This window comes from Mauremys mutica, chromosome 3 (assembly GCF_020497125.1).
Source record: "Mauremys mutica isolate MM-2020 ecotype Southern chromosome 3, ASM2049712v1, whole genome shotgun sequence".
Lineage (NCBI taxonomy): Eukaryota > Metazoa > Chordata > Testudines > Geoemydidae > Mauremys > Mauremys mutica.
This window is the reverse complement of record NC_059074.1, coordinates 156,239,662-156,254,137: the sequence shown is the minus strand read 5'-3', so window position 1 is coordinate 156,254,137 and position 14,476 is coordinate 156,239,662. Positions and strand designations below refer to the sequence as shown.

At 38.9% G+C, this 14,476-nt stretch overlaps 1 protein-coding gene across 3 annotated transcripts in view; it reads right to left on the bottom strand.

Annotated features, from left to right (window-relative positions):
• Positions 1 to 9,558, bottom strand: part of CDC42BPA (CDC42 binding protein kinase alpha) — a 352,910-nt gene extending 343,352 nt beyond the window's left edge. For 2 of the 3 annotated variants that reach the window (XM_045009045.1, XM_045009046.1), the window contains exon 1: positions 9,107 to 9,556. In XM_045009045.1, coding sequence (XP_044864980.1) covers positions 9,107 to 9,284 — 178 coding nt within the window. In that variant the 5' untranslated portion in view covers positions 9,285 to 9,556. Of the gene's footprint in view, positions 1 to 9,106 lie in introns of all 3 variants that reach the window. The other variant, XM_045009047.1, reaches the window with a different exon arrangement.
• Positions 9,559 to 14,476: the final 4,918 nt, after the last annotated feature.

The window sequence follows — 14,476 nt, the reverse complement described above, 5'->3', positions numbered from 1 at the left end:
AGGCCGTTTCAATGGGGATTTTAACTTTATACGAGAAATATTAGAGAAACTGCCATTGACCAGGTCCAGTAATGAAAGTGTACATCTCAGATCCTGACCTAACAAAACACATACTAATCAAGGCCCCAAATTCCTTAGAATTTCACAGGAAAAAGAAAACAATAATTAGGAGCACTTTAAGCATAACCACTACTATAGACAAAATCTGAAATTCAAAAGAAGAAACAAAAATGGTTGCACAACATTTTTCAAACACTTATTTTTTCTTCAATAATTTAACTTGTCCTTCTCTCTCAACAACCAGTAATACATTATGGTTGCCATAAAATTCTAATAATAAAACTATGATCAAATTACAGCTGAAATGCAAAAATTACTATTTCATGTAAGATTTTAGTTTCCATGTGGCCTAAAAAATATAGTTTTCAATATAAGTAGGGCTGCAATTCAAAACCTTTTAAATAGATGCTAAGAGCTGTGCAGAACTGTGTACCTTCTACCTATCAAAAAGTTAATCCTCAAGAATAAAAGAGGTCTAACCAAGTTGTGTAACAAACTAACTTAAATGAAACGGCAAATCTGGATACGGATAAGGAAGATTTATGAAACAGAAAGTCTTAAGAGTGTGGGTGCAACTCATTTGGATTTTATCCATGGTAACTGCAAGTAAGCCTTATTAGACTATTACTAGGAATAAAGTAAACTGACCTGTCTGAACAGAGGTTTTTTGCACTTATTATTAAGCCTAATGTCATGTTTAAACTATTTGAAATAATAATCCTGCAGTTAGCAAAAGTTTGCACATGACTGACCTAAATCAGTTGCAGTTTTTAGAAGATTTTTGTCCACATCAGTAGCATTCCCAAGCTTGATTAGGATTTTAAAAAAACAAGTATGCGGAGGTAACTTGGACAAGAAAGGAACAAAATATTCCAAACGTTCAGCTAGAAAAGGTAAAACTGTTTAAACTAATGTAAATAATATACTTATGGAAGTTTTTCCCCCAAAAGACAAAACCAAGGCAGTGTTCTAATATTACAATCTTCAGAATACCACATAAGATTTCTAACCCACAGTCTCAAATATCTACTCTACCCAGCACTGAAATAGCCCATTCACTATCTACGTTTTGCTGCTTGGCAACGGCAACTAATTATTTCTGTATGTTTTCTATACAGATTGATCATAGTTATGGCAAAATAGATTACTGCTGTTTTTCAATATAATTCAGGATGTTAAAATATTGGCTAATACTATGAAAAGAACTAGCCTCATGGTAAACATTAATGTATAGATCATCCTCTAAAAAACAAGCATAGCCATACAGTAATTATAGCAGTAATAATAAAACAAAGGGATAAGAAATTGATAGCAGAACACAAGACACCTATAGGCCTAAACCAGGGGTCGGCAACCGGTGGTTCGCGGCTCGCCAGGGTAAGCACTCTGGCGGGCCGGCCTGGTTTGTTTATCTGCCGCGTCGGCAAGTTCGGCCGATCGCGGCTCCCACTGGCCGCGGTTCGCGGTCCCAGGCCAATGCGGGAGGCAGGAAGCCGCGGCCAGAACATTCCTCGGCTCGCGCCGCTTCCTGCCTCCCGCATTGGCCTGGGACCGCGAACCGCGGCCAGTGGGAGCCGCGATCGGCCGAACTTGCCGACGCGGCAGATAAACAAACCGGGCCGGCCCGCCAGGGTGCTTACCCTGGCGAGTCGCGAGCCACCGGTTGCTGACCCCTGGCCTAAACCTACAAGAATAGCTTAAGCAGTTAGCATAAGTATAAGGCCTTACAGCCTAAGTAACAGTAGTTGCTCAATACATTGGCATGAGTAAGCAAACTAACAGTGATCTTAAGTTACAAGATGGCATAAAACTTTATTGTTTTGTAACAGTCACAAGTGTTGCAAGAAGGCAACTTGTACCAGTTTTAGAGTATTTTTGGAGCGAACATAGCAAATGTTTAATTGCTGGTAACCACAGTAATACAACTGATATATATGTTCATGAGTTTATCTTCATTAACATACTAACCTACAGGATAATAGTATGTGAGTGAGGAAGTTAAAATATGGTAAAGGAGAGATGAGCTATGAATACATATGCCTGAACCATCAAGGTCTATAAAACACCCTGGTCTCAGGTATGGCCATTGGGAGTTCTTCATCGGCGTGCCCAAGTCAGACTATGATCAGTCTCAACTTCAAGAACTCTTCCCAAGGATACAGTGAGTACATACCTATAATGGTACTGCCTGTCTTAACAGCGTTGTATTACATCACTTTACTTGTCTGGATTGGTTTACTTATTGGACTAATCATTTTAATAATAAAAATTGTACAATTACAGAAGGTTTTCCCTGAGTTTGAGTGTTTTTGTCACTGCCATGCCCCCATGGGGTTCCCAAAGCAGTAATACTGAGCCTGATTTAGGTCAAGAACCTACTAAATTTCAGAGTGTTACTTGGGGATTCTAAATCAATAGATTAGGCAAGACAAGGGAGAGGGGTAATTTGCAGAAGGGTCTCCATCCATTTTGTGCTTGGAGTTTTGCACCTCCATCTGAATAGCAGTAGCAAATCTGAACAATTGCACCTATTCCTACCTATTATTACTCAACTGTGGGTGAAAATCAAATGGTTAGAAGTGAAGTTACTCATTTTTGCAGCTGCAGTTCATATTGCAGGGGCCAATACGTGAGTGCAAATTGTACCTGCAAACAGGAAAGAGGCAGGGCCTCTCAGTCTCCTGAAAAACAGAGCCCAAATTATTTAATATATTGAGCAAAATAAGCCCATTAACCTTCTAGCACTATATCTTTGTGAATTATTTATGTACCATAGGAGATAAAAGATGCAGTTTAGTATAATGTATTTTTTGGGTAGTGTGTGGCAGGAGGCGAAGGAAGAGTTTAATTTTGATACATATACTGCGTTGTAAATTAAACTGCACCTACCTCCCACAGAGGTTAAGGATTTGTACAGACATCTTTAAACAGTCTGAGCAGAATATTTAAAAATCAAATCACGATTTTATACCACAAATAAAATAAACGGATTAACACTTTAGCCTGAAAAATGTTTTATCCTGATTAGTTTATTAATCATGTCATGAGGATTATGACACAGTGAGCATAATATCTCAGATAATTATATTTCTCCTTTCATTTCTGTTAAGCCAAAGCATGCTAAGAATTTCCATATGGAATAAAATAATTCCTAATTCCTGAAGATGTGTTAAATGCTAATGTGCTGTTCTCATTCATCAAACAGAACTGTACTCCTTTCAAATAAAAAACAAACAATCAGCTCTTAAAATCTTTCAATCTACACTCCCCCACAACACAAAAGCTCCAAAAAGAGCCCACCATGCAGCCCATGAATAGCTGCAAATGCAGATGACCTGCTCATAAATTCTGAGGGATTTTTTAAACACATACGATAGTCTAGAAATTAAAGTCTTAGGATACCTTGAGCTTGCATATTTAAGAAATTCATTGACAGCTCAGTGGGTTAATACATTACTCTTTGGCAGATTGACTTAAAATCCTAAACTAAGATAAGTAAAATGAGTTTGGTAGTCTCATAGTTCATTTGACCACAGAGTAATTATTACCTTGTTTACCATAATTGGTAATCTATACTTAAGACAGAAAAAGGTGTGCTAGAAGCTTACATGGTTTATAATACAAAATGGCTCAAGCTGCTATTATTGTTCTCACTTTCACGTACACTAAATTCACTTATACTTTATAAAAAGTAATTTGGTATAGAAATTCACAAATTACTCTGATAAAAGATACAACTGCAAGACAGAAATCTTTATTTGGCAATACAAGAGACATTTTAAATTCCATATGTATAACAAATAAAACTGAACCTTGATAATTCATATAAATGACTGGTAATAATTGGAGATATACCAATCTCCTAGAACTGGAAGGGACCTCAAAGGGTCATCGAGTCCAGCCCCCTGCCTTCACTAGCAGGACCAATTTTTGCCCCAGATCCCTAAGTGGCCTCCTCAAGGATTAAACTCACAACCCTGGGTTTACCAGGCCAATGCTCAAATCACTGAGCTATCCCTCCCTATGCTGAGGGGACCCATTATGAATTATGCTCCAGAAATTTGTGAAATAGGCTCCTATCCTGCAAGGGCTCCACACAGATAGCCCCCATACTCAGCCCGTACCCCCCAGTCAACGTAACAACTCGTGACTAAATGTAGGCACCTCACCTGTCTGTCTATCTTGCTGAACTGAAGCCTTAGTTCTCCTTGGCTAATCCAGCTCTCACTGAAGCTAATAGCAACATTTTTATTAATTTCAATTAGACTAAAGACTGGGTCTTAAGTGAATAAACACACACACACACACACACAAGGACAATTCCTGAGAGAATGTAATTTATTTTAATAGTACAATTAATTTTTAATTATTTCTAATAGCTTATATACTACCAATTATATTGGAGAATATTTTATAAAAACAATGAACTCTTAGTAACAGAAGACCTAACTAAAACGGTCAACTAGTCTGTCTTTGCAGAGAAGTGAGGTCTGATTAAGGGTGTTTTGTTTTTGGGGGTTGATTTGTTGTGGTGGTGGTGGGATTTTTTGTTTGAATTATCAGGTTTGTGTTGTATGTACAAGCAAACATGAGCAAACTGTACCTGACAACTCCTATTATTTTTAAGTTTGGTTTTTTTGGTTTGTTTTTTTAAATTATCTAAAAAAACTAAAACAAAAAACAAACCATACATTCTCTTATATTTCTATGTCCATTTATCTTAAACAAACTGTTCAGAAGTTTAAACCTTTAAAATTGTCTTAGCAAAAATAATTTTAAAATTACAGAATTGTTATTTTTACAGGACTAAAAAAATAAAAAAAACGATACACATCCCTCTTCCAGTCTCAATGGGAACAGTTACATTCCAAAAACTGGGCTGCCATCATCAATGATGCCGATGCGCGCACACGCACAAAAAACCCATAATCATTTCATGCCATTAAAAATAAAGTGATGAAAGTAAACTTCACCTATCAGAAACGGAAAAAAAAATGGTACTGAAAGTCATTTTATATTTCTCATACAAATTAGAGATGAAAGAGTTTTACACCGTCATCTACTTCATTCCTCTGTCAGTGATTTTTCTCTCCTCCTGTATATTTTAGAAGGCTTTCTTTGATCTAGATTTAAAGTATCCCAAGCAATGTGACTCTCTTCACTTTTCTTAAGAGACTATTCCAAATCAATAACTATAAAGAAAGTTTTTAAGAAAGTATTTAAAAAATGAAGAGCAAACACATATTTATAAACCTGAATTTTTTTTTTAAATAAACACCTCCTCTTTACTACTATTTTTTTCCTCCTAATCCGCTGCATCCTGGCCTGCATTACCATCACCCCCCAGGCTTGTAAGCATCAATGACAACCAATGCTGTTGTAGAAAAGAAAAACAACATGCCTGGCATTCTCAGTCTCGCCTGCTAGCAGGCTCCAGTTGCTGCAACTAGAGAATCTCTCTAGTCTGAACCAGAAATACAATTGACCATCAAAACTAAAACCAGTTTGCACACACAGTACACAGAGTGGGACCAAGTCTGGCTATATCATTTATTTCCAAGATTCATGCTGATTAACTCTCAGAACTCATTCACACTGTTTCCATCAATGAGTTATGTAATGTCTTTATTACTCTACCGAAATAAATGATGAATATATAATCAAGCCATATTACATTGTATATCATATCACTGATAAAATATGAATACATGGGGAAAAGAAGTTTTATTTTAAATCTAACCTAGGATTTAAAACAAAAACAGATTCTTAAATCACAAAATAATTAGCCTGATAATTCAGGTTCTTCTAATGACTCACCATGATGAAAAAAAGATAGAAAGCTAAATAAAAATTAAAACACAGGCTAGTTATACTGAAATTAGCTTTCCCCCTCCCTCCCCCAGTTTAGCAAGTTAAATTCACCACAGCAATCCAAAATGAAAGCTGAAAAACCTGGTTAAGATGTTCATCATTGCTACATTGCTTCACTTTATAAGTAATCATAGTATTGAATAAGAACAGATAACATATTTCAAAGAACTGACCTAAAAGATCCAATGACTAGCTAAGTACAATAACGTCAACATTCTTAACTAAATATAGTTGTAGTAATACTGCCATTGCTACAATTATGTCAACTTTTCCATTCTAAACCTCCTCCTAACCCTTTTCCAAGAGTTTAGAACTCCACTATAAATATTCAACCCAGCATGAAATTTAACATACAAAGACTCATTCCAGAAGCAATTTTTTTAATCCAAAATCCCAACTCACCCTCTCCAAAAAACCAAAAAAATCTATTCACGTTTTTAACTTATAGGACTGCATAAAAACTGGAAGTTTACTGATTATTCCCCCCCCACACACACGCTGTAACTTAATATATTAAGATTTTTTTTAAATGAAATTTGAAAGACATTATTGAAACCTTCAAACATGATGGTACAACTTGGAAGAGGCTTTTTTTTTTTTAATGTTTATAGCTTGTGCTCAATAATAGGCTAAAAATATACAAAGCCTCAATTCTGCAATACACATGCACTTGACTTTATAATCATGAGTAGCCCCACTAATTTTGATGGGACGAGTCATAGGGCCTTAAGTCCCAATCTTGCAAAATGCTCTTTGCTAGTAGATTTCTGCATCCACACAGCAACTTGTGAACTTCCAGTGGAAGCAGGATCTGGCCCCTAATCAATTTTAGTCCACTGATGAAAAAACAGATTCAAATGCTTTGCATTTGTAAAGCACTTTTCATCTGAGGAGCTCTAAGTGATTTACAAACTGTAGCTCTCTCAACTCCCCAGGAGAAAAGTAGATATTATATTCCCCATCCACAAAATGAGGAGGCTGAAACAGAGATGTGAAATGACTTGCATGTGTCACTGACAGAGCCAGGAGAATGAGATTTCCTGGCTGCCATCCCCATGCTCAGACCACTATCCCAATGGTGCCTCTGACATTAAACACATGTGTAACTGCTCCCACCTCCACCCACTATCACTGTCCCATCTCTGAACTATTAAGTGTGTGAGTGTGACTACCTTATAAAAAAGAACCAGGTAACACTTTATTACACATTCTAATACCTAAATATAATGAGATCTCAATAACAACCCAACCCTGCAAACCCTTACTCATGTGAGTAGTTAGTGGGAATACTTACTTGAGAAAGGACTACCCACATGAGTATGGGTTTGCAGGGGAAAGGCCTCATTCTATAAGTCACCTCCCTTGCGCCTCAGTATCAGAGGACACTGCTGCAACTTTTCACTCTTAACCAATCCTTGACAAACCCATTTGAAATTTACAAGTTAAAAATCAGAATGGCAGTGCTATGGCAGACCCTTGTCTATAAACAATGTAGAAATTCAGCCTTAAGTGGAGAGTCTTTGGTGTGGAGCTCTTGCAAGAGGAGGAGGAGAAAAGGGTGGTGAAGCAGAAAATAGTTACAGAAACAGGTATACAAGAGTGTTTATTGCAGTCTTTCCAAAATAGCATTTGATTTGTGTTCGCACTATTACAAGTAATCTAGTAGATCCCTCACAAACTTAATGTAAAAATCTGCAATCATTGTCAGAATCTTAGGATGACAGAGTCAGCTGTCAACTGACTATCACTGCATGATGTAAGTACCAGCAATCAATGTGGAAAGTTCTAAAAACTCCATTATCCCGTTCCCATTGATATGTTTAATCTATTTACGAAGTATCAATTTGCTGAACCAATGAACCCTTGTTAGCGCAATAAATTCTCCAATGTAAGACTTCTTTGGAGCCACTAAATTTAAAAAAAAAAAACATTCCCTGTCAGAGAATATGGCAAACATCTGTCACAGTACTAATTTTAGAGTATGAATTCTTAAAGTATTAAAAAATTACCTTTTCAGCTTGTCAAAATGTGTTATAGTCTGCTATTCAGGTTAATAAATGCACAACACCAATATAATTATGAAGAGTTCAAGAATTTCAATTGTTGAGTCAGATATTCTTTATATGTCAGTATGAATATAGGAAAGAGCACACAAATAAAATTAGCAAACATACTAAGCAGTTCTGTACTTATAACTGACCCAACAATAATCTTCCTTCAGTGACTTCATTATGAAGACTCCAGCTAGTGTTTAACGTATACAATGCTAATTATGAAGATTGGAAAGGTGTTCTTAAATACAGCAGTCTGCTTATGTACATTTGTGAAATATAGATGATAAAAATTTTAAATTCAATTTAAAAGTACAACATGACTTTGAAGCTTGAAGGTCACATACAGTAAATGTCCTCATCAGGATTCTTATGTTGGACTGTATCTTCTGTGCTACATCTATATTTAGGTGAAGAAAAAACAGGACAACCTGCCCTATCGTGAATTCAGGAAAGTTCAGCCACTAATTATCATCATTAATCTATTTCATTAAAATTCTAAGCAGTCTATTATTGTTCAAAATCTCAAGATAGCAAGAAAAAAAAGAAGACAACTTGACTCTCCTTTCCAACTTTATTATCCCTACCAGAAACCAGGCATTATATTCAGATCAGCAATGACCTTAGGTAACAGATGATATATTTTCCTCTATTTTAACAGACATTTCAAATGCATATATCATTTAAGAAGGTTGGCTTTTCCCCCCTCTCTCCTATCAGTGCTTTTTACTTTAACAGACCATAAATTTGATTGCACAGAAAAGTTACAGAACTGTGCACTTGTCTTTTTTCCTAACAGGGGATCTACCCAGCATCATCCTAAAAAGCATCAAATGCAAAAAATTACGTTAGGCAGGCCTAAAAACAAACAAAACTCCACATGCCAGAATTTGGTGGCGTCAAAAGATGAATTGTCATCTTTAGTGAAACCTTCACCTGCGATAACTGATGTGAAATTATTGTAATAAATATGATTAAAATTGTAAAGTATAGATATTATAAGACTCTTGAATAAAACATGGGCTATGAACAGATCCCATCTATACATGTATATGATAATAACATACTACAAAGCACATGTGAACATGTAAGCATGCAAACAAAATAAATATGTTCTGACTTACCCCATTCTAGATACTCAAGAATATTCTTCTCTCTCCTCAGGGGGGAATTATTACATTCATCATAAAGGCAGATGAGTATATCCAGCAAGGTTTCCACACTGAAGCACTGCCCATTAGTCCGAGTTGGCCCATCCAAAATAAACTGTTCCAACTGCCTCAAACGCACCTCTCCAGACATGGTTGTTTCAGTTTGTATTGGGGTTTCTTTTTTAATTATTATTATTAATTTTTTTTAAAAACTAACTTTTAAATGGATTGTTAAAAAATAAAATCAACAACGTATGTTTTTAAACAAATGTCAATGTAGCAAAGGTGGTGCTGAATTTACAATCCACCTCAGTGTTCCTAGCCTGAAAACTGAATCTCGGTCAGTTTCACTCACATACACATATACAGTATATACACATTTGAAAGAAAAAGTTATCCTAAAAAAAATATTTTAATACTTTTAAAAAGAAAGAAAAATATATAGTTGCTCTTGACATTTAAATAATAATAATTAAAATGAAATTCAACCAAGACTGACACCAATTTATCATATATAGAGCAATAGATATTTTTATATATTTAAAAAGGTCTTCTCCTTCATTCAAAATTCAAATCATGCAACATAATCCTGAAAAGAATCCCACTGCATCATTAAAGTGTAAAAGCCCCATTCAGTTTGCATCAGCAATTCACTTCCCAGGAAGGAGCAGCAGAAGGAAAAATATATAAAAGGAAGAAGAAAATTAAATGCATAGAGGAGGGGAGGGAAAGGGCTGCAAAATACCCACCACCTCCACCTCCTCCAGCACCACTCGGTAAATGCATCAGTGGCAATTTCTTCAGAAAGGTGGGGGGAACAGGTCGCTGGAAGCGGCCCCTCCTCAGGGCTCAGCCAAGTCCTGTCTGAGGAAGGCTTTTCCTTTCTCCTCCTCCCCTCAACGAGTCTCCTTTTAAGGCTTTTCAGTGATCCCCCAAAATAAAAGGCTTCATCCCCCCCCACCTTCTTCTCTGCTGTGCGTGGAGTGGGGCGCTAACCGGCCCCCGAAAGACCAGCACCACCCAGGGAAGGTGGGGGGCAGGCTAATAACCCTGTCAAATCCTTCCCATGTCTGTGCGTGTCCTCCTGCCGGGTGTCGGCCCCGGGGAGCGGGGTGCCCCCCCTCCTGCTGGAGGAGATTAGACGATACTGGACATGTAAGGCCCCCAGGTGCTAGTAAGTGCTGGTGCTGCTGCTGTTTTCAATCCAGGGGATGAAGAGATGCTGCCCCGGCTTCGCCCCACCGGGCTAAGGGCATCTTCCTCCGGCGGCGGGCAGGGAGGGCTCACAGCCTGCGCCCCGCTTTCCGCCCCGCCGGCTCCTGCTCCTCCACACGCCCCCCCTTCGCCGGCCCGGCTCCCGGGTCTCCCCCTCACTCACTCACACCCACAGGCGGCGGCGGCGGCCGCTGCTGCTGGGCTCTCAGGATCCAACATGGCGGCCTCCCCAGCCCTAGCGGACGGAGCAGCCGCTGAGCACAGCTGCAGAGAGCGGCGCTGAGCCTGGGAGCTGCTGCTACTGATGGGATTCAGGGAGGGGGGCAGCGGGGGGAGCCGTTGCTGCAGCAGGGAATGCAGGGATACAGGCGGACTGAGGAGGAGGGGAGAGCAGGATGCAGCGGCCCGAGGGCTACTGCAGGAGCTGGGAGCTCCTAGTCTCTCCTTGATGGAGCTGGATGGCTTCCCTGGCTCACCCCCGCATCATGGAGCCCCCCACCCCACCCTTGCTGCCCATCCCCCCTCCTCTTAGTCCCCCCTCGCCACAAAAAAAAAAAAGCGGTGGGCGTGGGACCCACCACTTCTCTCTCCATGGTCCCTGCCCTTGGCTGCTACCTGGGCTCTTTCAATGTCCTCTTGGTGGCAGGGTTTTGGCATTTCTCTAATTACACCCTTCCTCAAAAAAAATATCCCCTATTTCACCTGAGGGACCAGAGGGCAGTGTGAGGCATGTTACTTGTCTTTAACTAGAAGCCGTGCCTCGTTATTAGAAACGCTTCAGGTGCTAATACTAACCCTGTTACATTCAAAAAACTTCAAATTTAGTCTCTTAAAATGTATCTGATCATATATGGTGAGAACATCTACACTTATACACAACACCTTCCATCCCAAAGGATCGCACAGTGCAATGCAAGCTAATACACACCAGGGATCACTTTCCTCAGCATTGAAATTCAGCCATCTCTGGGGTGGAAATGTTTAATAGCACATGGCAATGCCATTCAGTGTAAAGATGCCATGTGAAGAATGCAATATCTAACCTCCAGGGGGGATTTAAATAAACATCATCTCCAAGAAACATTTAAAGCTTAAACTAACCACCTTTCCATCAGAAGAGCAAGGAAAAGAAAACACTGTCGTGGTTTAGACCCATCCAGCAAAGGCTTAGTAGAAAAGGTGAACTTGTACTATTCTCTGAAGGCTAACTAAGTACATCTCTGCTGGAGTTCCAGAGAGAGCAAGTTCCACAGGTAGAGTCCCTCCAGTGACATTGTCCTTCCCCCTGTCCTTGGGAGTGCATGTCTGGAGTTGGACAGTCAGCAAAAGTGCTTCAGCTGGTCTTGGCCACAACTATGGTCAATACAATACTGGTATTTTCTACCTTAGCTTTCGTACTGGGTAACATAAAGCACTAAGAGTTTTATTTGTACCAGTATGTGCAAAAGAAAACACAGATAAAAATTAACCATTACACAATCAAGATTCAAAAGAGAAACTCCAAAGCATTTTCCTACACTTACAGAAAGATGATTCTTTTCAGTAGCCTAGAGTTACGCAAGGCAGCATCTTATCTGTAAACCCTGTGGCCTGAAGATATAGAGGGTAGGGATAGGAGTTCCCTAGTCCCTACTATCATTTGCTGGTGAACAGTAGAAAGAGCAGATGGAATAAACTCCATAGGAGAAGAAACTGTCTGCCACCATCTGTTGGTGAACAGAGCTGCTTTATAAGCTGTTTATCCAGAACTCCAGATAGTAGTTCTATAAGGAAGGAGCTCTCTACTCCCAACTATTGGTGAACATGGGAAAGTACAATTACAGAGAGAATTCATTTGCACGAGCTTCCTATCCAAAAATCCTCTTTGCAATTTGAGAACTCACCAAAACTGTACATGAATTCTGAATTTCTGGCATAATGGGACTGAGCTGAAAAAGAGAGAACAATGGGTTCCAACTTGTGGTAAGGAATGCATCCATCATGGCATGGACTCTGTTCAAGGGTCCTATAATGGAAGAGAGACCACAGAGGGGAGAGTGCTGAGGTCACTCTTTGTTGAAGCTGTAGAGGGGAGCAACGGTGCTGAGTGAACTCTGCTGAAAGGTCTCCTACCCACCACCACTAAAAGCTGTATTAAGTGATGGAGGCTCAGGTGTAAATCGGGCAAGTACTTCCCCTAGGGCCTGGAGATAGGTCTGCCTCACTGCACTAAGGCTCTGGGACTGCATGATCTACTGACACCAAACTGTGAGTAAGATGTAGCAGTCCAGGAAGGGGGGACAGTGACATATTTAAGAGATATTTGCATATGAGGTATTTATGCTGATGAGTGGAGAATGAATTTAAGGGAGTACTGCTAGGGTTACACTTATTATTCATTTATATATATTGTTGCTGTGTTTTGGTATGTTAATGCTATGTTCCCTTCTCCCCAATAAAATATTTCCAAATTTTATATTGAGTCTTGTGCTTGCAAGTGGGGAATTATTGCTTGTTAAGGGTGCCTAATGAAGGTATCTAGTTTTCCCCATGTTTCTGAGTGGGGACTTGAGCTGGTAGTGTTTGTTAATTTTAAGCAGACATGCATGACATTTGAACCCAGCCCTTGTTGCAGCTAACAGCACCTGGCAGAAGGTTGCACATCACACCAGGTCTTCTTGAAGTGCTTTCAGCCAAATTCTCCCTCTTTAGAGTTCATCTGAAGGCAAAATGTGTCTTTCTGTGGTTCACAAGTGGCTCTATTTCACCCTCAGCAATTATTTTCCTCTTTACAGTCAGTTGCCTATTCTAGAATGCCTACATGCAAAAGTATACAGGTGATTTCCATTGCAACCCATTACATCACCTGAAGAATATCTCTAGTCACCAGTTCTGTCACACAAACTATGAGGAATCTAATCCGCCTGTAACAAATGAATAAGGAGCAATACTTCGTATTATATAATGACATTTTTCAACTTCACAGCATTGTCCATATGCTAATTGTTTAATTCTCACAAAACCTCTATGAGATAAGAAGTATTAACATCCCCGTTTTGCAGGTGGGAAAACAAACAATCAGAGAAGTTTGGCAAAGGCCACACAACAAAACAGATAGACCATGGTGCCTCCCAATGAAATAAGACATACAAAAACAAATAATGCTGACATAGACTCATAGAACTGAAGGGTGGGAAGGGACCAGTCCTGGGCTGCAGTATTTCTAAAATAATCATAGTGTGTCAGGTTTTTTCCCCATCCTAATTTTTACTGGCACCAGAATAATATTTAGCGCTTATTATTTCATAGTGCCATAGGGGTATATGGTGCTTTATGAAACAACTGAAGAATAATGTATATATTGGGGCTGGTCAAAACATGGTTGTTGGGGTTTTTTTTCCAAGTATTTAGAATCATAGTGTTAGAAAGGACCACAAGGGTCATCTAATCTAACCCCCTGCCAAGGTGCAGGAAAAAAGTTATTTACAAAAAATCATCCTAATTTTTTATTAAAAATCAAAATTTGGAAAATGTTGATCAGTTTTAATATTTTTAAAACAAAGAATATTGGTTTTGGAATTTCCCAGGTTTTTTCTTTTTCCTTTCATGTAGTTAAACTGGGATCATTTTGTTAAATATATGGCATGGAGGGCATCATCAGAATATTGAAATTAAAGTAGGCAATGACGCTGACAAAGCTGATAATGACTAGAAACGAACCAATTTCCTAGTAATTTTAAAATTGTTCTGTGAAAAGAATTGACCCATCAAAGCATCCCAGAAGATTTGTAAAAGTCATGGAAAGCATTTGTTGAAAATACAGGCCTTTGCCACTCCAAGAAAATTTCTGTTACTTTTGTGGTATAGAAGGACACTTATGTTTTTTCTAAACTGAAACCAGCCCATAGAAGGCAAAATGTTACGCAGTTGCATGGTGCCCAATCCTGCTCCCATTGAAATCAATAGGATTTTTTTTTTGCCTTTGACGTCAGTGAAAGCAGAATTGGGCCTATAATTACCTCTGAAACTAATGGAATTGGTTTAGACCCAGAATTATCCACAGCAAAAACAGTTAATAACTTTGCACGATTCCAACCTGTTTTCTCCATATTATAGCAAGTGCATGCGTTTTTAAGGAAATGTAACTAT